Below are 26,793 nucleotides of genomic sequence, written 5' to 3'. Positions count from 1 at the left end.
ATCAAGGGAACGTTGCAGGTATAGACAATACTTCTTTAAACATTTGCATCTACTACAATCAATAATGACTTGTCTGGTTTCTAACTAATGATTACTTAAAGTATAAACTATTGTTCTACATTATACGTTTGTCTTGTTTGTAAAAGAATAATTATTTGTACCTTATTAACTAGCCACGACGTATGATACATTTATGTGTTTTAATAATCCTCCATATTTGTTTTGTGGGAGAATCAAAAAATTATTATTAATAAAATTAATCGATAAATGACTTTCTTCAAAACTTGCCGTCGATAAAGAAGAAAATATTCTCTATACCGACATATCGATTCTTTACCTTTTTCCATCGATACAAATGGTGGATCAGCAACAACTATAGTTACAATCCCCCGCCAACTTTTGTATAGTTTAAAATCGTCTGAAAAATTAAAGAAAGAATCCTCGCAATTATGAGGTAAGTAATCACTCAATAAATATGATTGAACAAATCGATGAACTTACTTCATCTGTTCCCGTCGTCTATTCTCTTATTTATTGAATTGTTGATATAATAACAAAAAAAACTTAATAAGTAGAAGGTTAACACACACATATTGGTAATAAATTCACTCCGATCGCTTCAAATATATTTTTTACTAACTTAAAAAGCTGAGCGAGTACAGGATATGATGAATTTGGATTTCCATGTTCGACTATTTTTGAATACTTCGGTCAATTCTGATAGAATTACAGTAGAATAAAAGACATACATATACATACATAGTATCTGGATACTGTCCAATTCGATTTTCGAATTGCAACTGCTCGCATCTTTTTTTCGAATACTTCCTTTATGATTCCTTTAAATAATTCTAAACATATCTATGTTCGTCGATATTATAAAAAAAAATAATATTGAAGTTCTCTCGAAACCTGATGTCCTTTTTTTAATTATGCAAGTTATGTTGATTCGAGAGATCGAATTGAATTGAAGTGCCTGAGCCATACATGACATTAATAACAATGATAATTATTATGACAGTTAATATTACGAATAATTTACTACATATTGCCATGAAATTTGCAAGAGCATGTCGATTTTTTTCTTACAAATTATATACAAATTTTTGTCGTAAAATGAGTGTTCTAAAAGTATTGCGAGATAAATATATATATACTTTAAACTATAATTGCGACCGTTTCAACAATTGTTTTTTTTTCTTTTTTACATATGTATTGCTGTAATACCAATTAATCGATTCATTATTAATTCCGCATACGTATCTCGTACAAAGCATCGAGTCATTCTATTCTATTACATTCTGTTGTTGGGTCCCTCGAAAAAAAGCTACTCAAAAAATCGCAGCCACTGTCGCAGAAACTATCAGAAATGTCTTTAAAAAATATGCAAATGACTTCTCCAACTTAGGTCCGTGTAATTTCCAAAACAGCAATTCAAATATTAGAATGTTTCGTATACAAAAAATTAAATACTTTTACTCGTACTAAAAAAGGAAAGAATTGTTTCTGTTTTGTGAATGTACTAAAGCATAGAAAAAGAATAAATTTTAATACAATTGCTCAAATGTTTAAGGGAAAAGTTACTTCATTATTTTGAGTCTATCTTATAATTAACAGTCTCTATTAAATCGACTGAATGTTCTATATAAGTGTTCAAACAGATGTTCTAGCACGTAATACTCTCGCTACTGTTTCAAATTAATATTTCTTAATGAGTCAAGGTATTAGCAAATAGTGTATTGTAATTTACTTTTTTTAAGTACTGGTTGCATAATTTGATGGATATTATCTTTCATTCATAATAATGACTGAAATTGTTCATATGCGACCAACAAACCAATTGTGAAAACATTAATGAGTTATGCAAAACAGGTATAGATTAAAAGCGCTACATATAAATATTATAATTTGCAATTTAGTACGATGAATGTCTTTTTTGGAAAGTGAAAATAAAGATTGCAATTGTTTTATTCTGAAACATAATCAAGTGCTTATTAAAATGTCGTAGAAATTGATAGAAAGCGCAACCAGAATTAAGTCTTGAAGAATTTGAATGTCTTCCTTTCTATCACTGGACGATATATTTATGTCTTTCTAATTAATTAAATATTACACATTTAAAAGTTAAAAAACAGTCTATGTTGTAAAAACAAACAAAAGATACGGCGATTATCAACTGATCCTTATTTTCAGTCTGTATAAAATAAAATAAGGGGATAAAATATCTACTGTAAAATATACTACCGAGTACAGAAGAAAACACTGTACACTGATGATATAATATCTCTGCATAATGTAATGCAGTAATTAAAAGACTGGATATCTTACTAATTAATTTTTCACAAAGTCAGTTCTCCATATATAATAAAATAAGGAAAACATTCGTTTATGCTTGTGCAGTTATCCAACAAGATAAAAATAATAATTATACTTAACGATACAACATTGCACTAAATATCACTCGAATCACTTTCACGAGTATTTTCCATGTTAAAACACAATCTAACGCAATTACATTGTTCGATCCGCTGATAATCAATCCGTGTAATGATAATCAATCATATTCGCTAAAAGAAATCCTCAACTTTCAATGACTATTTAGCAGTTTCCTTGTATACGTATACCGCTATTTTACCGACTTGAAATTTCATCATTACGATTCCTGGTACACATTTCTAAATACGTTTAGTTGATAGTCTAATTAAAGCCTACGAATCTAAAGTGCTCGTTCATAAGTGATATGTCGATTAAAATATATTATCTACGGGCGATGATGAATTTAATAGTGTAGCAGTATAGATTTAATCATATGAAACCGTATGTGCTGGCAAGCTTTTTTAACAAAGATTTCTTTGGAAACCTTCTAGGATAATCAGTTATAAATCTACTAACTTTGATATTATATCGTCTCAAAATCAAAGACGTTAAAAACATTTAATTCTATGAACATAAGTCTACTGTTTCAAATGCAAAAAATTATTCTATTCATACGAGTAATTAATTTTATGCACTGCAATGCCAGCACAGGCTTGTTTCACTGTTAAGTTCACAAATACAATTTGCGGAAGTAGGAACGAGCAGCAGTACTTGTAGACACTAAAATTACCACGTTGTTGCTTCGTGATAAAAGATAGAGTTGTTATACGAAAACTTGTGCGAGTAATAAAACAATTTTAATTTGCGCACGTTTCTACTTCTTGTTAAATGACGATATAGCTATAGCGCTTGATTCATAACATTAACATCTTTTTTTTTTTGGTGTTTTTAAATTAGATGCCAACAATTTGATATGAAAAATTCACTAACCATGATGGGACGTAGATTTTTATATGATTAAGTTTGCCAACAGCAGTTTGTATTTATCTCACTAATAAACTTCCTTAAATATTTAGTAATATATTTTAAGTTTCGATAAGATTGAGATATCTCAATAGTCATAAAACTTATTTTATGTTCTTATTGCCTAAAAATAGTTATCCGTTCTGAGGAACCAGTATTTTTTTCAGCTTTGGCATGTCATCACGGTCTCTTTCCCGCAATGACAGTAAAATTCTAGCCAAGTATTTGCAAAACGTAATTAGCGATCTTTACAATTAAGATGATATCAGTGTACATTCATGATTTTGTAGAAAATAATGTCATCTACTTCGGTTACAAGTGTTAGAAAGATTGACGCATTTTTCTTTTTATAGTTTATTCGTATTTTGTAAGCTTAAAGATGATTAAAAGTTGACTAGAGGCGATAATCTCTCGGATTTATAATAAACGAAGCTAAAGCTTCTATCTCTCGAGTTCAAAGTCTTCAGTTTGAGGGAATTTAAGATTCGAACGGCAGCATTTACATGAATTACATGGATAATGCCTCTTAGCCGAGTCTAGCGTCTAGAGTGAATGTAAGCTGCTTGATCTTGTTGAAAAGCAAAAGTACCGAATATGTCTTTCTTCGATTATTTTCCCTTTACAGTAGAAAGAATTTAATATTATTTGATTTGAGGTTCCCTATCTACCTCCTTAGAATATATATGTATACATATATATTTAATTTCTCAAATGGCAAAAGCGTATACAGCAATAGTAAATATAAAAATTTCCACGATACTGTCCTTGGCAAACTTCCTCGATCGAATTGCTTAGAATGTAATAATTTTGGGATCATGCATAATCTCTCTAATCTAATTATAAACAAAAGTAAGATCTATGCACTATGAATAACATTCCATATTTTTCTATTCTGAATATTCAAATGCATTTTTAGTAAGCAAAATTATTTAGTGTTTAATTTTCTTGTTATGTGTTGACGTATCAGTATGGATGACAACTTCCACTCTTAACATCCATTACAATTGACACGTTTCATGGCTATTGCCTTATTAAAATAGCTTTATAAACATATGTGCATCTTACGACTTCTTTTCTATAGAAAATGAGTCGTATAATGGCTTTGAAATTAGATGGAGTGAAATCTCGGAATACAAGATCTACATGAGGTTTCATGTAACATGATTTAAATATTAAATCTCCGTACGTCCTTTGTCTTTTTTCCTAAGATCTTTCTGCTATAACAATAACCTTCGTCATCGCTTAAAACACATGTATTAAAATCTTGTAGAAAGTCCATATCCTAGCGTACGAGACGGCTACTCTTTAACATCTGTGCGCTTTAAATACTCAAATATTTGTGTAAACCACAATTTATCGTTCCATTTACTAGTTTAGGATATGTCACTTTGTACGAAGGCGCACTTCAAAAGAAAACCATTAGTTGTTAAATATGCAAATTCAAAAGTTTGCACTTGTCCAGGACGTTTCACCTTATATAATTTTCGTCCAAGCGTTTCTGATAGAAACCGAACTTTTGGATTTCATAACGAATCACGAGATTTTCCGTATCATGTGAAAATATTGAATAAAAACATTAGCGCAGTTCACAAGTGATCCATTAAAATACAAATTAAAAACGTCTTTTATACGGCATTTGCGTTTTTCCCACTTACTCGCAATCCTTATAAAAAAACTGTATGGGTGTGAGGCAATTTGAATGTTGCGACACTAGCTACTAATAACGGTAATGCAGTTAACAGTGCAGGCGCAACTAGAGGTGCGCCAACTAAAGTTTTATAAGTTGTAGTTCCTATTAAACCACATAGCCTTATAACACCTGCTACAAAACCGAAACCAGTACACCTATAAAATCGATATATCTTACTATTAGTTCATTTTTTATTTAGATATATATTTTATTTGAATGAAATAATAATCAAAACGAAATTTACCTTAAATGAGTAGGGAAGCTCTCAACTGTAACCAAGGTAAGAGACGTCCAAGCAATAGCAAACACTGCCATAAAACCACCTTCGAAGCCAAGCACTGCAGAACTATTTGTGCCCACTAGAATTAAACACAGAGCAGCTACTGATGAGAGGAATAATGAAATACCAATCATTTTTGGCCGTTCAAGCACAGTGAGTGCTAATCCTGCTAAAACAGCAGCAGGCACGAAGGCCAATTGAGCAACGAGATGACCATGTAAAGCTTCTTCTATGTAAATGTTATAATCCAAATCGAGAGTCGGGCAGGGACCGCTTAAACTTAATTCCGTATTATTTTCCAACTTACATCTCGTAAAGACTTGTGCGGATAGATCTGTATCTACAAATCTAAAAGCCATAGACAATCATTATTTTATATCAAGAAAGGAGTACTGTTGTTAAATAGTAACGTTCTGAATACATACTTCGAGTGTACAATAACACTGTCTGTAAAATGAGTTTTACTAGACTTTATGCTACTGAATTCTACAGATTGAAAAGTACAATTATCGAAATCTACGTGACTGAATACCATTTTAGTGAATCTGAAACACAAATGCTCATATACAATTTAGTTCAATATTATTTCACAAACTTTTTTCATAACTACTTACTTGCAATTTAAAAATGTCGAATCTTTGTATTGACAATTCTCTAAAGAGCCATTGAATGTTTGATTTTTATATTCTTTCCCGAAAATTTTTATTGTGTGAGCTTTATATTCCGTGGCGCGTATAAGTTTGAGATATTCAGGACACCACACCATAAGGCCATATAGTCTAAAGTAATCATGATATTGTAGTATCGTAGTATGATATTGTAAACAAGGGGTTGCTGAGGTGCGAATTATAAACAAGCGGTTGCTGAGCATGTGCATAGTGGGGCTAAGACAAGAGATATGAGGCTAAGACAAAAGACAAGGGGTTGCTAGGGGACGATAAACGAATTAACAGCAGTATGAGTTGAGAAGTCAGAGAGTGCGGATTGTGTTGTCGAGATAGTGTTGTTAGCGTTATTAAGAGAAAGTTGAATTTGCGTTGACGAATTGTTAGTTAATTATCTAGTTGTTTTAATTATTATACGTTTGTTGCAATTAGTTCATGTTTAATAACCATTGTTTTCTGTTTAATTAACATCTGTTTAATCCACTTATCATTAATAAACTAATCATAACTATTTACGATATTACAATTGAGGCCTCGTGCCGGGATTGAACAAGACAGAAAACGAGACGTTTAAAAGAACTATTCGTGTAGAACGAATATATATGAACATATATATATATATATATATATATATATATATATATATATATATATATATATATATATATGTTCATATATATTATATATATTCTATATATTATATATATTATATATATTCATATATATATATATATATGAATAGATGAACGATTGTCAAGAGACGAGGAGTTGACGCTGGAGGAATCAAGGAGTAAGCTCGCACAAATGAATTTGTTTATATCTGGTGCGAGGTCAGTGTTGATTGCCAAGCTGGATCGAGTGTGTAGGGCTGGACAATCGAATCCTAAGGGATCGACGGGTGATGAAGGGTTGACTGACCAACAAGACTTACAGAGAGTACAGAGAGCTGATCGTGATCGAGATGAAAAGCAAAATCTCGAGAAGTTGAAGACGAAAAAGTTGAGAGCGCGTCTCGCCAGTTTGGGACTAGGAACGACGGGGGGAAAAAACCGAACTAAGAGCGCGGTTACAGGCGGCCATGAAAAGCAACGATACATCGTCACCAAGACTTGTGACGACTGCTATCGAGAGGCACGCGTTGGTTCGACATTGAGCTTTAAAGACGTTGAAGACGCATTAGAGTCGTTCAGTGGTGATAAAGGCGAAAATGTCGAGCGATGGTTCGAGTTGTTCGAGGAAATAGTGGATACGTGCATGTGGTCGGAGGGACAGAAGACAATCTATACGAGAAGACTGCTAAAAGGATCGGCGAAAATATTTGCGAGCTTCGAGTGCCATGCCAGGACTTGGCATGAGCTGAAGAGAGGACTGATTAAAGAATTCTCTAAAAAGATTAATAGTCGACAAGTGCATCAGAGACTGAGTGAAACAAAAAATGACTTATGTGTAGCCATGCCTGGCTTATGTGTACCGCATGCTTGAAATAGCCAACCATGTTGATATGGAAGAGGAGGCGAAAGTGGAATACATTGTAGACGGAATAGTAGATGAAGAAAGCAATAGATCTACACTGTACGGTGCTGCATCCATCAAAGAGTTAAGGAAAAGGTTAGTTATGTACGAGGAACAGAAGTGTCGCAGAGCAAAATCGACTGTGAAGCTGGCCAAAACTAAGAAGAACAAGAAGCCCAGTCAATCTGGAAATGTGAAGAAGACGAGATGTTACAATTGCGGTGACGAAGAACACGAGTGTGCAGAATGTCCGAATAGGTCGAGAGGACCTAAGTGCTTTAAGTGTAGAGGATACGGACACATCGCATCGAAGTGTGACAACCTGAGCGAGTCCCATAAAGTTGTTTCTAGTGCGTGGCGATTATTATAGACGAAGCGTGGTAAAGACGTAAAGACGTTAAGATCGGAAATTTCGAATTGAGCGCGCTGATAGACACCGGTAGCGAACTAACCTTAATGCGAGCGGATCAGTATGTGAGAATTGGAGCGCCCACATTAAGTCAGAAAATTGTTGAATTTCGCGGTATCGGTCCCGAAAGAAATTGCACACTTGGAGAATTTTCAACGAATGTTCTGATAGACGATAAGTTGTACGTTATAACGATACATGTAGTTTCAGATACCGTGATGCAACATTCGTTGATAATTGGCGCAGATTTCTTGAGTACCGTCGAAGTAAACATAAAGAAAGGAAACATTTCTACTCGTAAAATAGAAAACAAAGATTGTAATAGACTCCCGGAGGTGTTTAAAGTAGATATAGAAATTCAGCAAGACGAAATAATAGATCAGTCTCAATCAGAATTTACCATGAGATTTAGTTCAAGGTCTACTAATTTACCATCTTCTTCTTTATCTAACTTAAAAAGTCTATCATTGCTTTTTACATCAAATTTACCAGATCTAAAGAAAAAGATTCAAATGGTCATTTTTCTTCCCTAAGATCGTTATATCCAACGTCCAGTTCAAGTTCCAGGCATACGACATCGTTCGCCGACAGATCTCGAAATACAGTGAATAGAATGTTTAAACTATCATCTACAAATAGGGAAAATATACGAAATAACCACAATATGGTGCCTGTAATTTTGATAGTGATACTTGCTTTATTTTTCGGAATTCTTGCCGTTATATACATGGGACTTGGTGGAAAAGCAGAGACCTTTCCACCACAACTTACAACGGTCATAACCGCGATAGCGTCGGGTAGAAATGACACGGACGGTTGCGATGAAATTTTGATAGAATCTACAGAGTATCGTGCGAACTGTACAGTCGAACAAACAAGACCTAGCGCGAGTTCTAAAGAGCGAATTGGGCCGTACCGCGTGGTGAAAGTCTTGCGGAATGACCGCTACATGGTACAGCGAGAAGGCGAACACGAAGGGCCGCGAACAACCTCCACGGCGACTGATCACATAAAATGGTGGGATGTTGTTGAAGCGATGTGGGTGAAATTAGCGATGATGAGCACATCTGAGGGCAGATGTGATTGTCAGGTGTGGCTGAATGTAGTATCGTGGACGAGGGGCCTGGGGGGTGTCGTGCGGATTGTAAACAAGCAGTTGCTGAGGTGCGAATTATAAACAAGCAGTTGCTGAGCATGTGCGTAGTGGGGCTAAGATAAGAGATATGAAGCTAAGACAAAAGACAAGGGGGTTGCAAGGGGAGGATAAACGAATTAGCAGAGGTATTTACGATACTACAATATTATAAAACAAACAATTACTGACATGTTTAATGAAAATACATACCCGAATGATACGGTTGACCAAATAATTATAAGCACTATCGTGACGCGCAAATGAGGCGATACAAATAATTCCAGGAAGGAATTCCAAAACTAGAAATTCAATAAAAATTAATATTAGTTTCCAAAGATTTAAGATAAAAAAATATGCAGATATTCATACCACTTCAATAGAATAAATTATATCAGCCAAAACACTAGTATGATTAGTAGGAGATGGAGGTGCCAAACCACGAGGCCTTTTAGTTGGAAGCTCTAATTCAGAAAGTTGATATTGTGCACCTGTTGCACCTTTCCGTGTAGTATTCTTTTTGTATATTTTCTAAAAAAATGCATCAGTTTCAATAATCTTTTTTATCTTATTACATTGCTTATCTCTTATTACATATACTTATCTTATACATAGATATAAAAAAATACCTGGTAAACCATCATTGCTTCTACATCTCTGCCTGCTTCTACCAAATATCTTGTACTTTCTGGTAGGAAAATGAGCCCGATAGTAGAGCATAATGCGGGTAAACAACAAAGTAAAAGGAAGCGATGCCAAGCACTGAAGTGTTCTTTGTTTTCAAGAACTACCATTTCTCCAGTTGTAGGAACCACCGCCCATGCTAGAAGAGCTGCATATACACCTCCCAGTGCTCCTGCTGCCACTAATAAGCCAATCCACCTACTCCTGCTTAATCTTGGACAACATTCTGCTAGATATGCAAATGCTAGTGGTAAAGATCCCCCTACTCTGTAGTGAAATAAGATATACAGTTCATTTCAAATAATCTTAAAGTACACCTAAATACAAAAAAAAAAAAGATAGGAATTCCTTACCCAATTGCAGAACAAAATCTAGCACACATAAATGTTCCATAAGTTGGCATAAAGGTGGCTACACCACTAAATAAAGCATGAACAGACATTGCAGACAATAAAGATCTGCGTCTACCAATCCTGTCTCCTAAGCCACCCCAAAATAATCCTCCTAGTGCAAGGCCCATTAATGTAATATTGCCTAAAATAAAAAGATGTGAGGATATTTATCTAGAAGCACATACATTGTAAGAAGTGGTAAAAATAAAAACTAACTGAGCCATCCTTTTTCATTATCTTCAATACATAGTTCAACCTCTGCACTAGGCAAAATATATGGTACAACAAAAAATTCTACAGTATCTGCTGCAAGACTCAAGCCTGTGCACAGAGCAGCCAATACTTGGAAGTAACCAACACCAGCCTGAAAAACAATTAACATCTTAGTAGTTAATTATATAGGAATGACACAAATGACAATATATAAATATTACTAAACAATGTACAATACAATACAATAAATAGGCAGTTATTTTGTACTATTGTTTATTAAATTCATTTGAATAACATAAATAATATATAAATTGAAATATCTACAATTGATTAAAATATAGGTGTAACCTCCAAATAAATTATGGAAAACAAATGTATTTACTGGGAAATCATTCAGATAGCCCGGTATCTCTTTCGACTCATATTTTGTCTTTACAATCGATTCATCTAAAACTTCATCCATGTTGAAACTTTAAAAAAGTTTTAAACACTGGCAGTGAAAGGGTAATTAAACAGCTAAAGAAATTAACTTGGCTAAAAAGGACGCCATTTACTATAGGTTATGTTTTTGTTGTTCGATTAACCAAAGTTTAATATTTTATTTCGATATGTCGAAAAAGATGCAGCAGCCAATGTACATACAGATTTCAAATTTGTATGAGCTCATTGGCCTGTAACTACGCTTCGTACTTTGGAAAAAATATTCTAAAAATTGATTAATCGATAATCGATGCTTCGATATCTTTCGATAATCGCAATATGCTTACGATTGTAATTCAAATTTTAGTTACGTAGAAGTTTCCAGAGCAATTGGTGGCGAAACTCTTCGAACTTCGTGATTTTTTATTAATTCTATCGCATACAATATGGATAAGATTGCTTGCTATCGTTAATACGTGAAGTGAAGTGTGAACACAGCGCTAATTTAATATTGTACGAACAAAATTGCATTAAATGTCTTGTAATTGGAGATAGACACTCTAAGATTATGAATCAGTGATGCAACTTATCTATCATAGATTCTTCTTTCTCGAGAAAAGAAGACTTTAAAACGAGAATTTAATAAGAAATTGTATAATCAACATAATGTTCACTTGAAATGATTTCGATTTTTCATTTCAACATAGACGCTATTATCCAACTATGATTCTCGAATTGTTATATTCCCTTCAAGGACTTTACGATAATATTGAAACAAGATCGATATTAATCATGAAAAAATACGGTTAACATAAATCTGATTCGATAAACGTTAAAGGATAAGTTCACAATGTTCGAACAACGAATTATTCAAAGTAACGTAAATGAGAAAAAGTGAAAGTAAAATCGTATATACCTGTTTGATAGCGTCTTCGTGAAACTGTGCTAAAAGTGTTGCATCGGTGGTTGAGTCAATGAGATCATGCTCAGCGGAATCGGCTGAACCCGCGTTCGCACCTGCGGTGTTCGTATTCGTTGATTGAGACGTCATCTCCTCAGTGTATAATCCTCCTCTACTGGTCAACGTGCGTTCTCCAGTTCCGGATATCGTGCCACCGCTGGAAGATGCGGGTCCACCCCCGCTGCCAACGAGCCACTGGCTTTCCTCCTCCGACGAGGGCATCACTGCCACAAACCATCTGCAACATCGTCAATGGCCTATTACTTCACGTAAACAACAGCAAACGTATGAATTTATTATAGCATTTATTACAAGTTTTTAGATTGCTTTCGACTGATTTCGGTATTTATGAACATAAATGAAGAAATGGAATTTAAGCAGAAAATTTCAGATAAATATTATGTTTTAGATATATTTATATTTTTATATGTTATGTGCATTCTATACATTTTGCATTGAAAGTTTTCTGTAAATGCATAGACATCAGCAGTTTATCTAGATTACCATTAACATTAGATCTATCAGCGGCTAAAGTATAAAACTTGTACCAAAAGGTTATAATGAAATGAACACTATTAGAACTGCATTAGAACACCTATTGACGTTTAGTAATAATTGAATGTTTTTCACTCGTTGAATTTTTCAATTTCATTTTCAATGAATTTAAACAATAGGTATCCTAATACTTATGACCACAAGTCTGCATGGAAAAATACAAATAACGCAAGGGAAAACACATTTACCTATATACTTAATAAATATCATGAAAGGTCCTTAAAAATTATTGTTGCAAATCTATAAAATTACTACGAAAAATCACTACGTATTAGTACTAGTATTAACGTCGAAAATAGTTGTCCTGGTGTTCTTTTTAAAATTAATTATTAATAATTCTATAGAATATGGAGGACCTCCTCTTTCTTTTGAAAAACACGTTAATTCATAAAAGAATGAGATACTACAACTTTCACAGTTTCATAGTGCTAAAAGGATGTTCGTCTGACGTAAAGAAAGGCTTTCGAAGACGTTAGAAAAATCTTATTTATACGTAATAATGTTGATCCTGCGTCAATGATGACGACGTCATTAAAGGTCGGCATCGAAGCATGCATTTTTCGTAGGCATTTATTATCACGGTTAGACGGGTTCGGAACGTGTCATCAAACACATACGTCGACACGCTAATTTATCGATTCGTGTTCACTCATACAAGTCGATCAGATGCACGCCTACGAATAACGCTCGCTGATAGGGTCTGCACTGCACGTAGCTTTATTTAAATATACACAACTACACATGTCAACCTTGCATCAACGTCGACGAGGTGGGCATTGTTAACTATAATGGAGTCTACGTTTCCGCAACCTTTTGTATCTCTTCTTTGACATTTTTCTCGCTTTTTTTCCCCTTATCTCTTTTTTCCAGCACAGCGATATATCTCCCCTACCACGCGTTTACTTCTCCTTCTCTTATTTTCATTCACTTTCCTCACCGATAGATGATTAATTGATAGAAACAAAAAGAGGGAAACATTTGGCAAAATGTGCGAGTGTAGAAATTTGAATGTATGGAATATCAATACGTATTTTTGATTTTAGTATAGTTGAGGGATTTAAAAAAGAAGGTAATCCTATAAGTGACGAACGAATGAAGGATCGAACATCGTGAAGAATTAAATAATTAAAAAATTAAAACTGTAAGTAACGTGAAAAATGTAAACAAGGTAACTTAATTTATAGTAACGATATGTAATTAAATATTATTTTGTAGAATCAGATACTTTAGATATGAAAAGATGTTCCATAATTTAGTACCTTTAGTACTTCATTTCACTGAAGTAGAAGAAAATGTTACAAATTTTCGAATTTCCTTTCGTACAACCACGATATTAAAATCAAAGCTCGATAATATCATGTGGACTTAAAAAATCACACGTTACATTTATAGCTACATTTATATCATTTTCCAACTGAATTATTTTTAGTGGTTCTACAAATCGAGACAGTTAAAATATTCATACGCGTATATAGATCTAATCGTCTATAACTTTCATCGTTGAAACTTACACAGGACATAAATTTATAATTTTCGTTGATCGTGCTACATCGTGTTCAGACATGGAACAATCACGTAATAAACGTCAATGAGAATACGGAATATGTATAATACACGCGATATTTGTTCATTCTCCTATACTTAATCGTTCGAAATTTATCAGATAATAGCATTCTTTTATACCTTTATACCGTTTGATACCGTATGTTTGGTGCTTATTAAACATCTAGCAAGTTACAATTATCACGAGAAAATATTCCTATTACGAAATTCTATGTAATAAAACGTTCGATGGAGTAGGAAGTTAACGAACACTACTTGTCAATCAAATTACGAAATGTTCGAGAAAGGTAAATATTTGTCAACACTTTCATGATAAAACAAGCCATATCTATCTATACGTGTGTGAATTGCATAAAAACGAAACAGATACAAGGATTTCAAACAAATTAAGAGACACATCTGAAAATTCTTCTTTTAATTCCTTTATGTTCTGTTGCGTGTGCTTAATACTGTACTTTAACAAATAATCAATCAACGATCAATGTATTTATCTTCGGTAAAACTGATTTTAAACGTAAGTGTATTACAAAACCATCCGAAACAATTTATTTCTACCACCAACAATTAGTAAACAATTTTCCCCACAGGCCATTAATTATTTATTAATTAAACGATAAATGTATTTTCACTCGGTAAAACAGCTTTTAAATTTTGATATATTCTTTATGAAACAAGCTCCTCCAAGACTCATAATACGAAACAAGATTCTTCACAAGCTATTAGTTATCAAGTAACTAAACGATAAGTGTATTTGTCTTTGTTAAAACTAATTTTAAATTCAATGCATTACTTCTTCTTCGAAAACCTTTTTGAAAACGAATATTTCTAAGATGAATAATTAATAAAAATGCAATTTTTCTCTGGCATATTTCTAAAAACATTCGCTTCCAATTGGTCTCTAAAAAAAATGTAAAACTTTGTTAAATGAAACGTTCAATTTCCTCACCGATGAAGAAAATATGGAAAAGCTTCTTCTCTTTTTTAAAATCCTAGATTAGATCGTAAGCCCCTTTGTTACATGATATGTACACGTACATACGCATATATTTTCTGCTGAACGGACTAATGTCATCCAAATGTTTCCTAACACGAATTCTAGCAGTGTAAGGTCGACTGTTACGATTACGCGAATATCGTGTTGGTACCCAACGGATAGAAAACAGAAGCCGTGGCCGCCTGGCGACGTATTCCAACCAGCACTCGTTGAATTTCTGTAGCACTTATGACGCATGACAGAAAATTTCGCGAATCTCGTCGGATATCGCGCGGCCAGTCTCTGACTGCTGTAAGCACCCTACTCGGTTTGCTTTAATATTCGCATGGATACGTCGTCGTCCGTGCGCAACATACATAAGTTGCCATGATACGCACAGAGATAAATATGTCGACAGTAATCGTATTTAATTGGTGATTAGGGGATACAATGAGTCAGAAATTTATTCACACAAATCCAAAATAGTGGGAAAATTATCGTTATGATTATCACAAATTAGTAAATAGTGTACCTGAAGCATTAGATTTAAGGATGATTGAGAACTGAGAAATGGTGTAATAGGTTTGATATTTGATTTCGCTATGTTTCTTTCGGTCATTTTAGACCCAATTATACGTTTCTGACATAAACAAGATATCTTCACACAATGTGTGACAAAAGTCTTATTGTTATGCATGATTTCTCGTTTTAGGAATTTAAACATTACCAATTCTTTTTGTTTACTCAAATGAGATCAGAGATGATTATTTAGGAAACAATAGTAAGATCAATACTAAATAGAAAAAAAAAACGGTGAAGTTCTAAGACAAAAAGTGTATTTTAGCAAACATTCATTTTATCAGAGTAATAACTTTTATAAAGCGTACCAACGATTTTACGACGTGGAAATAGGTATAAAATTATTATAACAATAATAATTCTCTGTTCGTTGTCTCACAATCAGAGTCAAATTACTATATTTCCAAATAAGGAAACGTATTATGTATGCCTAAGTATTAAAATCTCTTTTGTTTTCTTATTATTTTCTACACTTTTGTAACATTTTCGAGTAATTTTGTAACTCACTGTACGTGTACAGTGTACAGAATTCGCGATGTATATTTTTTGTTATGCATGTCTACGTATGTAAATTTCAATGAGAACCCGACTAGGTGTTCGTACATTAAAATAACTCATTTCAACTGTATAGCACTCTTTGTCGTATTACCTGGTTAATAGAAGATTTCCGCGAAATTTAACTCCTTCCGCACGTTCCTTTTACCGGCTAGTTTCTCCATCACTCGATTTCCTAACCGCTGTGCAACGACAATTAACACGGATGACATTGAATCCAAAACATTGGTCGTTGATCGTCCACTTATCGATTTTACATAAGATCAAACCAATTGTTCATTCGTTAAAGACGATGGACCTGCGATATACACTCGCTTCACGGTTGCACGATAAAATATTCGTAGGTTTGAAATGGAAGCCGCTATCGGTATTTTTGTATCAGTTGTCTCTGTAGAAACTGTGACAACAGCTGTTTACCGCGTATACCACAACATTATGCGTGTAAAGTACGATTCCTCGTCATGTTCGTATCACTGTATAGTACGATGATGTGTCCTAGGAACGTCTTGATACCAAACGGTGGTTGAAATAATATTAGTGTCTAATTCGAATTTCATTTAGTTCAAAATGGATCACTTGCGCGAATTCGACTGACTGTAATTCAATTACAATCTCGTGGTATTTGATTAATGTAACATTGCCTCAGCCATTGATATTAGCTCTATTTCTCCCACAGGAAAAAATTCACGTTAATTTAATCTTTTGAATCTATAATTAATTATGAAAAATCAACACTTTCATATTATATTTGTCAATTTATAAAAAAATCATGTTACGTTAAAAACCTCCGTTTTTTTGCGCGCGACGTTTATGTCTTAGAAATCAATGATAGGACGGCAAGTCGCTGATACGAGAACCCCTCGAACCTTTCTCGCGATAATGATTCGTTTTACAACTTTAATATCCCGTTTAATATCCCGTCAGAATGGTTTCGTAATATTTGCATCCTGGTGTTAGACGTTTCTTCGATGCCCGTAAAAAACAAGTAGCTTCGGTAACATTTCCACAGTATGAGACAAACAACACTGCGCGTGTATCGATTGAAGGAACAACTACGAGCAGCTAGAATCACCTTCGCTCTATATAGCGAAACCACCACTATACCTCCCCTCGATTCTTGTTCGACGTCAACTCGACGAGTGTTTGTGGAATGGCTCATACACTGAGGTCTTCCAAATCTAGACCCTTTGCTAGCAAGGGTTGTCGACCTATCCATTATCTATGTTTATATAAATATATTTCTTTCAATTTTTTCCTCCAGTTATTTTTAAAATATTGAAACATATTATTTTTTAAAGCATGAATGTTCAAGTATATTATTTTTCATGAATGGGTTTAAAATTAAACAGAAAGAAAATTTTTTTTAGCTGAGTATGGCATATATCATAAAGATCAATCCTTTTTCGCTTATAATTTATACATAAAAAATTGCAATCACTCGGTAAGAAATATATATTACTATGTCAAAAAATATATATTTTATTAATCATCAGAAATTTCATCGTCTTCAACAGATTTTGCTTTCTCTTCCATCTTCGTCCGTGTGATTAGCTCCTTGGCTGGATTGAATACGCCGTTCGTCTGCACATTGCATATGTAACACCTTGTACTTTTCTTGTAGTGTTCTAAAGCACATTTCTCGCAGAAATAATGTTTGCATCTGAAAGAAAAATTCGTTTCACACATTCTACATCTAATTGATTTAGAAGATAGAATTTTGATATATACTTTGTAACGATGGGGTCTGTAAAACTACTTCGGCAAATAAAACATTTGAACGGCAACGTTTCTTCGTCGCTGTCGATTTCGTATTTTTTATCATCTTCGTCTCCGCTATTATTATATTCTCCTGTGGCAGCTTCTCTTTCTAGCTGCCAACCTAATTTGTAATCCGACCGGTCATGAAGAAATTTACAGCTATCTGAAATTGAAATGGAATGAAATAAGTACATAATAGAGTAAATAATAGATGTTTTAATAGCAAAGACTTTCGGTCTGTTTACCTCCAAAGCCACAAAAACCAGTTTCTTTATAATCTTTACATATGTCTGGCTGATAATCCCACCTAACAGTTGCTCTAAGATTAGATGGTGCTCTGATTGGTCCTTTGCGAACCATACCACTGGAAGCATTTCCAGCAGCTGTATCTTTCTTCTTATAATATTGAGCATAATTATTCAAGCCTCTATAAATCTTATCATCCTCTTTTCCTTCCAATTCCTAAAACAGACAGATTGTCTTCTATGATATTGTTCTACCCTTGGATATTTTTGTATTGTATTTTTCTATTTACTTCATTTATTTTCTGAGCTTTCTCAAACAGAGCTTGAGCATCTTTGTCCTTCTCTGTTTCTGTTTCTAAAATTGCTGTTGCTCCTTGATCGCTTGGTCCTGCTGGCATAGGAGTTTTAGAACTCTTGTAAGACACTGTAACGCTTTCATCATCGCTACTATTGTTATCAATATGCCGTTGGTCCTTTAATTTCTTCGTATTAGTCTGTAAAATGCTGTATTTACAACAAGTTCCCATTTTTGTTAACACTTGAATTTCATAACACATTATAATTTATCTAATAATTGAAAGCAACCATTACATGATTCTATCTGATATTTACACTTTGTTTCATAGGATTATTATCATCCTGTTTCTTTTCCTTTTTGACCACTGTAGTTTCATCTTCGCTACTCTCTATTTAAAAATTAAGAAAAATATGTTATTATTTATGGGTACTGAACATAACCTATAGATAATACTAATCGAGTTTATATAATGAAATTACAATCTATTGGGACGCTAGGACATAAATCTGATGTTCTTTAAACGTACTTACCATCTTCATCATTCGCTGTTTTCCGTTTTCTAGCTGCAGTGCTCCGAATTTTTCTCCTTTTAAATAAAAACTTGCAGTTTTTCTTGTCTGTTTTAGATTCTGCGTCTTCCATATTTGTTTTGTAAACAACTTTGTCCAAGTGTCTCTATAATTTCAAGATTTAATATTTTACGAATATTTTAAAAATCTGTGAAAATACTATTTCGATTCTCAGTTTGACCAGTCGATAACGAGTTTATTTAACTGAGTTAAATCCTTGAATAAGTACGTTCTGAAGGTATTGTACACATCTTTCGCTAAAAAATTAATAGGTTATATTTGGCTAGTCAGAGATGCCGTAGATTGTCAAAATCTACCTCAAATCTATACGAAACTGTAATATAAATGAAATTATGAATAAAATAATTTCATGGATAACATAAATAGAAACTTGTTGTTTCATCATAACTTAATTTATAGAAAAAGAAATTTAACTAAAAATTAACTGTAAATTTTTAGCGCGTTTTAGAGAAACTAATATGAATAAGAAAAAAAATATGGCAATTGATTTTCAAGACAATATGATATTGTTAACCAGGAAATATTTAAAACGTAAGATTATGTGTCCTGAAACAAAGTTCAGGCATCACGTTAAAGAAAGAATGCATATATTAGAACTGTTAAAAAGAACAGTGGATATGGGTGAAAGTAATTCTGCTTTGTTGATTGGACCTAGGGGTAGTGGAAAAACAACAGTATGTTTTCTATTATTAGTTTCATTAGAAAATCATCACTTTTCAGTATTTCCTTTATATAGATCTTTACTTTTTTATAGTTGATAAACAGTATTTTAAAAGAATTGTCGTATGTAAAAAGTTTTAAAGAGAATGCATTGATAGTGAATCTTCATGGTCTTGTTCATACTGATGATCGGTTGGCTTTGAAAGATGCTACACGTCAAATGCAATTAGAAAATGTGGTTGGTGATAAAGTTTTTGGCTCATTTGCTGAAAATTTAACTTTTCTGCTTGATTGCTTAAAATCAGGTGATAAGAAACGTTCTAAACCAGTTGTTTTCATACTAGATGAGTTTGACTTGTTTTGCCAACACCACAATCAAACTCTGTTGTATAACTTGTTTGATATTGCTCAATCTGCACAAGTAAGTGTAAAGTAGAGTTTTGTATTGATTTAGGATTGAGTTGAATATCAATTGAATGTTCATCTCTTCAGGCACCCATATGTGTAATTGGAATGACTTGTAGATTAGATGTTATAGAACTCTTAGAAAAAAGAGTTAAATCAAGATTTTCTCATCGACAAATATTTTTGTTCCCTGGAGACATATCATCTTCAGAACAACCAACATCTGCTTTTGATGATCGTTTAGAACTTTTTCAACATCTTTTAAGTCTTCCTGATGATGAGAATGTAAATAGGATAGAATATCAATATGAAGATTGTACAATAGATCCACAGTTTGGATCTGTGTGGAATGAATACATAAAAAGTTTAGTTAGTAATACTACTATGGTGAATCTGTTAAAAAGACTGTACCAAATTGATGTTAGTGAAAGAAGTTTTAGAAACTTTTTAGCAATAGCTGTTTCTACATTGTCAGAGAAGCATCAAAGACTAGATGTAAATGATTTTGTAGAAGCAAGTAAGATGTTTTCTCAAGATGACAAAGTGCTAATGCTTGAGGGGTTGTCTGTATTAGAAATGTGTTTAGTAAGTGTATTTATTGCTCTCCTCCTTGGTATAGGATGTATTTCTGACAAACATGCTATTATTCTAGATAATTTCAATGAAACATGAAACAGAAATTTATGATGGAGAGCCATTTAATTTTGAAGCAATTTATAATCGTTATATAAAATTTGCTAATCAAAATTCTTCTATACAAACTGTTCAAAGGCCTGTTATTATGAAAGCATTTGAACATATTAAGGTAAGGGTTGTAATAACAAAATAGGAGTAAAACAATGTTGTTCTTGTATTATCCGAGTAGCTTATCATTTTCAAAACTATGCATATTTTCACAGAATTTGGAGTTTTTATTGCCAGTGAGTGGTATGAATTCAAAAGTTGAGAAAGAGTATCAATATTATAAATTCGTACTCACCTCACAACAAGTTATAGAAGCTGTAAAAAATTATTCTGGATTACCAACAGAGATATCTCAATGGGCAGTAACTAACATGTAATCATTATGGATTATTTATAAAATTGCAGGTGCTAAAGAATTTTGCATTTGTAATGCATCACTCATTTGCAATTTTAACCAACAAATGAGTATTTTATAGAATAAGTATGAGATTTGTATTTTTTAAAACACATTTTTTTTACTATAATTATTTATTTTAAAGAAGCAGCAGTTTGTTTCTTATGCTATATTTTGTGTAAGTGTCTTACACATGTATTCATTTCAAAAGTATATGTTTTTACATATATAAGAAACTACGCATATTAGTGTATTTACTATTAAAAAAATATCAAGCATTTTCTAAAAACAACTATGGTATCTAATTAGATCACATGCTATCATGGCAAAAGGGTAGTTTGCATTTATATAGTGTGGGATTAGCATAAGAGTATATATAGATTTAATATTTAATAACATCGAACAAGGTGAAAAAATTAGATATTATTTTCTTGATGTCTATGTAATACATCTCTGTAATACAGTCTTCGAAAAGCAATTCCTGCCTATCATAGCATAAAAAACGTCCAATATTACGTCCTTGATAAATGAAGACAGCAAATAATTTTTCATAACAATATTTTATCTGAAACTTATAATAAAAGAGACTTCTATTTAGGTGCCATGCTATTAATCAGGTTATTCTATGTAGTTACAGTGTCTGTGATCTTTCAACAGGATTGTTCCCTATATGATAGCATCTATAATTTTCATTCATGTAGTTATATAAGAGTTTAATTATTTATCATAGATTGCCTGTACATTGTATGATGTAACAGTACTGTGTAAAAGCGTTATAACGTGTACGTGAATACATTTATATGTTTCTAATAAATCTGCTATCGTTATACAATGTTGGTAAGCATTAGGAAACACTAATCTATCCAAGCGAAGTTCGGCTTATTTTTATTGGTCAATGTAGTATCGGTAATCGTACTTAGTTTAGGACTCTTCGATAACTTTCTCCCAAGTAGAAGTTGTTTTCCATACTTCAGACGATTTTTACGATTATATTTTTGAATGTACGAATCGTGACCTATTGTAAATTAACTTGCGTAATTAATCGAGCAATAATATTTTAACTCAAATGCATCTTACCAGGATTAATTCCTACAGGATGCACGCTATTTAATTCGTGCTTTTGTGAAGCTGGTCGAAGAGCAGACATGGCTCTACTTATTCCTACCTAAAAGATATAATGCTACTATGCATAACCAATTTTATAATGTATACAATTTTTTAGCTATGAAGCATATATGTAATAGTTATAATAAAAACCTGTGGGTGTCGTATTCTATGTTCTACTAAATCTGCACCTAGAAGCTCATCATGAACACTCATTCTTATTGGTATAATTTTATTTATAAACTAGAAAAATGTAAAACGTCAAAAATTAAATTACAGATTTTAGTAAGGAAACATATTTTGAATAATATTTGATACAATTTACCCATAGCAAAATAATAGATACTGTGAAGCTCCAAAGTGTTAGGCATAAAATTACTAAACATTGCACACCTAACAAATATCCTCCTCCTCCTATAAGCAGAAAAATATCTCTGTGGAATTTGATCATCTCATAAGACAAATTTATCGTTGTAAACCTTTGAATAATCCTTTTCTTCCACTGGTAGTATCAAGAGGATACGGATTATCTGCAAATAAACCTATAGCAATAATACCCCAAATTCCACTTGCACCTACATGAAAGGAAAACTGGTCAATAAAATGAGAAATTAATAGAAAATAAAGTAGTAAAATTAAAAAGGAAAACTAAAACCATGTGTAGCACTGGCTCCAACAGGGTCATCAATATGCATTTTGTCAAAGAGGGGCATGGTAAAACATGTAATAAGAGCACCAACCATTCCGACAATTATGGCCTCCCAGGTTCTGAAAAGGAAACAGCCACCTAACTGACTCTGTAAAGTTATTGTTAAGGTAGTAAATATCTTATTGAATACTTATAAGTACTTGTACTGAAATTCACCTGTAATTGCAACCAGTGAACCAAGAATGCCATTTATTTGACTTAGAATGTCAATCTTATCTGGGCCATTTAAGCTGAAGCCTAGCCCAACTAAACCACCCCCCATACTTGCTAGCATAGTGCAAACTGCTGCTTTAGCTGCATATTGCCATCGTTGTCCACTGACACCATATGTGCTACCACTGTTAAATGCTAACCAGCCCCACCTTATACAATTTTTGTATATTAATATATATCTGATAATCCAAATTTGTAAATAGGCAACAACTAATTATTTATTTTACCAAAGTACAAATAAGCCCATGATAGCATTGACTGGACATCCGAGAGGCAATGGATCAATTCCATTGTCATATCTGCCTACCCTTGGTCCCAACATAAGGGCACAAGCAAGTGCTATCATAAATTAATATCTTAGGTATTGATTAACAAGTTATCTCAAAAGAAGATATTAATACTTTACCAGAGGTACCACCAACAAGATGCACTACCCCAGAACCAGCAATATCAACAGCACCCATTTTTTTCAAGAAACCTTGATCACCCCATATCCATCCTGCTGGTATGCAGTATACAATTGTATTTAAAAAGGAAAATAAACAGTATGCTTTGAAATTGCATCTGTAATCATGTAATATTCAATTAGAGTTAAAAAGCTTTATAGATTATTTTATATAATTACCGTTCAGCCATGGCACCACTAACAATGGTTGTTGAAGTGGTTGCAAAGCTTAATTGGAATAAAAATGCAGCACACTTTGGACCCATCAATGCGTCTTCTATTGAAGGATCTATTAAAAATTCTCCAATGCCAATAAAAGGATTATTAAACTTGCTTGTTCCGAAACTCGTTGCGAAACCAAATGCCCAATAAGTTAAACCGCCGAGTACTATGTCAACCACATTCTTCATCATAATGTTGACTTCATTTTTTAAAGAGACACACCCAGATTCTAACATACCAAAACCTGAATAAACAAAAAATTAAACTTTATATTTCTTGTGTTTTAATCTAGAACTTTACCCGTTTGCATAGTGAAAATTATAAAGGAATTCGTCACAATCCAATTACTATCTTCTTGATTCAAATCATATGCAGAAGCCAAATATCTTTTTACAGTTGAAGTGTTTGTAATATTTGTTTCATAATTTCCCATTTCCATATTAGTTCAAGACTTCTCTCACCAAGAGAATGGCATTAACTAGATGTTATTTTCTATTTGACCGTCCCAGAATGCAGTACTTCAGAGAAAAACATGTTAAAAATGAACGAACTGCGACGAAAACATATTAACTATGAACGAGTTGCGGTTTCAATCGTTTTTTCCTGATATCGTGAATTTGTACTTTCATACTGTCAAAATGGATGAATTTTTTCGATAGGGAAACAATTATGTATTAACAAAACTTACTTTTATAATTTTTTTATTGACCCACATCCAGCCAACAAATTTACTGTTACATTACATTATTCATTATTATAACAAATTTTCACTTCACCATATGTTCAGCAAGTTCTTTTCATTTATTTTTTTTTTATTATGGTCAAATTATAATGAAACATGCAAATATAATACCAGCCTAAATAAGAAAAAATTATGTCACATAAAACAACTACACAGAATTATGAATTTATCATAAGACCATTCTAAATATTAGTAACTTTTAAATAATTGTTAAAGCATGTAAATATATTTTTATAACAATTATGAAATTAATTATTTTCCTTAATATGAAGAAAGTTTTTCGTTTTTAATGATTTTTCAATTTTTTATGTATTAAAAAAATCATATAACTATGATCTTTACATCCTGAATCCCTAAACTTCTTCAATTAGCGGTGAGTGATGGAATCAAAAAAGTACAACGTTCGTACATTTGGCAGATGAACGCGTCCAATTTATCTTAAGGAAGCAAGCTTAAATTAGTATACAGTGCTAGAATTTTAATTTTCATTTAAAATAATTGAAAGATGTAATTTTGTTAACACTTCCAAAAGCTTCTAAAAGGACTACGTTATTGTAGATGGCAAATTTCTGTCTGCTCTTTTGTTTGGATGTTGTCTTCTTTATATTTGTGAATTAGTGTCCATACACATTCTCATCGCTGTATGCTATATAGAGGAAAAAATCTTCTTCATGATGTTCCTACGAAAAATACAAATCACAATATTACAAATGTAATAAATGTTTATCTATGTCTAGAATGAATTTTGAATTATATAATTACCGCATAAAGAGATCCCATGGTAGCACTTGTTGGAGGAATAATGTTGTTCACAAAGAAGAAGAGAGCATCTTCTGGACGTAAGTGAATTCGTTTACGGATTAAAAAGTAAAATTGTCCCACAGTCAAATCAGATGGTACTAGATATTTTTGTTTATCCAAATCACTAATTTTAGCTTTTGGAGCCTTCTCAACGATAACCTAGGAAATATAAATTTTTTATCAATATCATTTACGAAATAATACAATGAAATGTGTAAATCATTAATTTTAATTGCAAATTCAGTTATATTTTAATAAAAGGAAAATCTCCATTCATCCCACCATTATCATTATTAGAATTAGAAAATGTTTCAAACTTTGGCCCATTGTCAAGATAAGAAGCCATTCTTAAATCCATATTTGATATCACATAAATTTGACATTTACCTAAGTTTTCAAAGTAACAACAGTTGGTCTACATTTTCAATGTTCGTTCTATGCGTGTAAACGAAGTTTGTCGACATGTAAAAATTTCAGGGAAATGGCGAAATGGGGAAAATACTTTCCCTTTCGTTTGATTTTTATCATTTGAAAATTATAAGTAAGAGCGTAGTACGATCAATAGACTTGAGCAATTGTAAGGCGAGTGCACAAAGAAATTCAACACGAATGGTGAATTTAATCGTTAGCGTCCTGATTAAGCGAAAAAATATTTCGTCTCGAAATAAAAGAGTTTACAACGTAGAAAGTCGACCTTGGTTCATTTCAGACCAGGAAATTCTCGGGATACGGAACGAATCGATTAGCGACGAATTACAGTAGTCTAGTTGCTCGTAAAAGAATAATCTTAATCACGATGAATTAATGGTTTTTCAAAATGATGCAATCTGTCTGTATTAGAAGGGAAATAAATTTGTTTCCATTGACCAAATGGTTAACTTTTTCGAGCGGGGATACTCACGGGAACCCTTTCGGGATATTTTCGTCGAATTTTTTCACCCTCGACCTTCCTTCTTTCAAAAGAGTGTTTCTCCTTGTAATGAAACTTCATCGTTCTCGCACGTTTGCACGAGACCCGTGCACTTTAATAAAATCGTTTCTTCTCTAGGGTTATCGAAATCTTCTTTCTATCGACTCATACGATGATTCTGAACTGCAAATACGACGATACGATGATATTCTTCTCCACTTCTGTCACAACAATCACCGTGCGTCAGTTACACTGCGCACTGCAATTTGCTTTTCCACTCTACGCGGACGTGAAATAGTCCCCTGGTTTCTACTGGAAAACTCGACGAAAGATATATCTAGAAATTGGACGATATCTCTTAGCAATTTGTATATTTAAGTTGTGTGAGTTCTGACGTGTTATCGCAATGTCTATTCAGTGAGACAGAGAATGATTTCAATGATCCGTTTAATACATAAAACAGGACCGTCTCTACGAAATTTTCCTTTTATACGATAGCGTTTGATATTCATTCAAAACGAAACGATGATATTAATTTATTATCGGACTGTCGAAATTTGCGAGTAAATTTCTCGTTCATTTGTACAAACATCTGTATTTGAAAAAAAAAGACGGTTTCTCGCGGAACTTCATTACTTGTAACATTATTTGTTTAATTATATCTTTCATTCTTTTCACAATTTGTATCTTC

At 32.9% G+C, this 26,793-nt stretch overlaps 5 protein-coding genes across 8 annotated transcripts; 1 reads left to right on the top strand and 4 right to left on the bottom strand.

Moving 5' to 3' along the window:
• Window positions 1–614: 614 nt before the first annotated feature.
• LOC138186595 (synaptic vesicle glycoprotein 2B) lies at window positions 615–16,984 on the bottom strand. 4 transcript variants are annotated; one of them, XM_069126624.1, is made up of 11 exons: window positions 16,017–16,984; window positions 11,653–11,935; window positions 10,320–10,467; window positions 10,065–10,245; window positions 9,657–9,978; window positions 9,400–9,558; window positions 9,241–9,329; window positions 5,924–6,088; window positions 5,735–5,854; window positions 5,274–5,657; window positions 615–5,184 (listed from the first exon to the last, which is right to left on the bottom strand). In XM_069126624.1, exons 2-11 carry the CDS (start codon window positions 11,917–11,919, stop codon window positions 5,004–5,006), a joined length of 2,016 nt encoding a protein of 671 aa, XP_068982725.1. In that variant the 5' UTR covers window positions 11,920–11,935; window positions 16,017–16,984; the 3' UTR covers window positions 615–5,003. The 4 variants fall into 4 exon arrangements, with proteins under 4 accessions (XP_068982725.1, XP_068982724.1, XP_068982726.1 ...); XM_069126623.1 differs by lacking the exon at window positions 16,017–16,984 and adding an exon at window positions 14,851–15,083; XM_069126625.1 differs by lacking the exon at window positions 16,017–16,984 and adding an exon at window positions 14,762–15,082.
• A 401-nt stretch (window positions 16,985–17,385) lies between these two features.
• Window positions 17,386–18,889, bottom strand: mdlc (RING finger protein mdlc). Its single transcript, XM_069126636.1, has 6 exons — window positions 18,754–18,889; window positions 18,538–18,611; window positions 18,216–18,419; window positions 17,926–18,142; window positions 17,651–17,843; window positions 17,386–17,582 (listed from the first exon to the last, which is right to left on the bottom strand). Exons 1-6 carry the CDS (start codon window positions 18,863–18,865, stop codon window positions 17,405–17,407), a joined length of 978 nt encoding a protein of 325 aa, XP_068982737.1. The 5' UTR covers window positions 18,866–18,889; the 3' UTR covers window positions 17,386–17,404.
• On the top strand, window positions 18,890–22,219 carry Orc4 (origin recognition complex subunit 4). The gene is made up of 6 exons (XM_069126633.1): window positions 18,890–19,030; window positions 19,252–19,487; window positions 19,568–19,894; window positions 19,966–20,463; window positions 20,531–20,683; window positions 20,778–22,219. Exons 2-6 carry the CDS (start codon window positions 19,272–19,274, stop codon window positions 20,937–20,939), a joined length of 1,356 nt encoding a protein of 451 aa, XP_068982734.1. The 5' UTR covers window positions 18,890–19,030; window positions 19,252–19,271; the 3' UTR covers window positions 20,940–22,219.
• Amt (Ammonium transporter) lies at window positions 21,811–24,216 on the bottom strand. The gene is made up of 11 exons (XM_069126651.1): window positions 23,950–24,216; window positions 23,608–23,893; window positions 23,389–23,546; window positions 23,210–23,321; window positions 22,926–23,131; window positions 22,716–22,847; window positions 22,540–22,635; window positions 22,386–22,474; window positions 22,214–22,303; window positions 22,034–22,121; window positions 21,811–21,971 (listed from the first exon to the last, which is right to left on the bottom strand). Exons 1-11 carry the CDS (start codon window positions 24,086–24,088, stop codon window positions 21,811–21,813), a joined length of 1,557 nt encoding a protein of 518 aa, XP_068982752.1. The 5' UTR covers window positions 24,089–24,216.
• Window positions 24,217–24,333: 117 nt separating this feature from the next.
• Window positions 24,334–26,550, bottom strand: Atg8a (GABA type A receptor-associated protein autophagy-related 8a). Its single transcript, XM_069126650.1, has 3 exons — window positions 26,094–26,550; window positions 25,154–25,351; window positions 24,334–25,071 (listed from the first exon to the last, which is right to left on the bottom strand). Exons 1-3 carry the CDS (start codon window positions 26,181–26,183, stop codon window positions 25,006–25,008), a joined length of 354 nt encoding a protein of 117 aa, XP_068982751.1. The 5' UTR covers window positions 26,184–26,550; the 3' UTR covers window positions 24,334–25,005.
• Between the last annotated feature and the right edge of the window lie 243 nt (window positions 26,551–26,793).

Source organism: Bombus flavifrons, chromosome 14 (assembly GCF_040668555.2).
Source record: "Bombus flavifrons isolate JBK064 chromosome 14, iyBomFlav1_principal, whole genome shotgun sequence".
NCBI classification, from domain to species: Eukaryota; Metazoa; Arthropoda; class Insecta; order Hymenoptera; family Apidae; genus Bombus; species Bombus flavifrons.
This window is presented reverse-complemented; position numbering and strand designations above follow the sequence as displayed.

What these genes read in the sequence shown, in the direction of transcription:
- LOC138186595 (XM_069126623.1), bottom strand. An exon ending in TCGACATTTTTAAATTGCAA is followed by an intron (nt 5,855 to 5,923) that starts GTAAGTAGTTAT and finishes TTTGTGTTTCAG; the next exon opens with ATTCACTAAAATGGTATTCA. An exon ending in AGTGTTATTGTACACTCGAA is followed by an intron (nt 5,658 to 5,734) that starts GTATGTATTCAG and finishes TATGGCTTTTAG; the next exon opens with ATTTGTAGATACAGATCTAT.
- mdlc (XM_069126636.1), bottom strand. Translation starts at nt 18,865, where the DNA reads ATGGAAGACGCAGAATCTAAAACAGACAAGAAAAACTGCAAGTTTTTA. An exon ending in AACAGCGAATGATGAAGATG is followed by an intron (nt 18,612 to 18,753) that starts GTAAGTACGTTT and finishes ATTTTTAAATAG; the next exon opens with AGAGTAGCGAAGATGAAACT. An exon ending in TGGTTTTTGTGGCTTTGGAG is followed by an intron (nt 17,844 to 17,925) that starts GTAAACAGACCG and finishes TTTCAATTTCAG; the next exon opens with ATAGCTGTAAATTTCTTCAT.
- Orc4 (XM_069126633.1), top strand. Translation starts at nt 19,272, where the DNA reads ATGAATAAGAAAAAAAATATGGCAATTGATTTTCAAGACAATATGATA. An exon ending in ATATTGCTCAATCTGCACAA is followed by an intron (nt 19,895 to 19,965) that starts GTAAGTGTAAAG and finishes TCATCTCTTCAG; the next exon opens with GCACCCATATGTGTAATTGG. An exon ending in CTGTATTAGAAATGTGTTTA is followed by an intron (nt 20,464 to 20,530) that starts GTAAGTGTATTT and finishes CTATTATTCTAG; the next exon opens with ATAATTTCAATGAAACATGA.
- Amt (XM_069126651.1), bottom strand. Translation starts at nt 24,088, where the DNA reads ATGGAAATGGGAAATTATGAAACAAATATTACAAACACTTCAACTGTA. An exon ending in AATTTTCACTATGCAAACGG is followed by an intron (nt 23,894 to 23,949) that starts GTAAAGTTCTAG and finishes TTGTTTATTCAG; the next exon opens with GTTTTGGTATGTTAGAATCT. An exon ending in AAGAAAAGGATTATTCAAAG is followed by an intron (nt 22,475 to 22,539) that starts GTTTACAACGAT and finishes TTCTGCTTATAG; the next exon opens with GAGGAGGAGGATATTTGTTA.
- Atg8a (XM_069126650.1), bottom strand. Translation starts at nt 26,183, where the DNA reads ATGAAGTTTCATTACAAGGAGAAACACTCTTTTGAAAGAAGGAAGGTC. An exon ending in AATATCCCGAAAGGGTTCCC is followed by an intron (nt 25,352 to 26,093) that starts GTGAGTATCCCC and finishes TATATTTCCTAG; the next exon opens with GTTATCGTTGAGAAGGCTCC. An exon ending in CCATGGGATCTCTTTATGCG is followed by an intron (nt 25,072 to 25,153) that starts GTAATTATATAA and finishes TATTTTTCGTAG; the next exon opens with GAACATCATGAAGAAGATTT.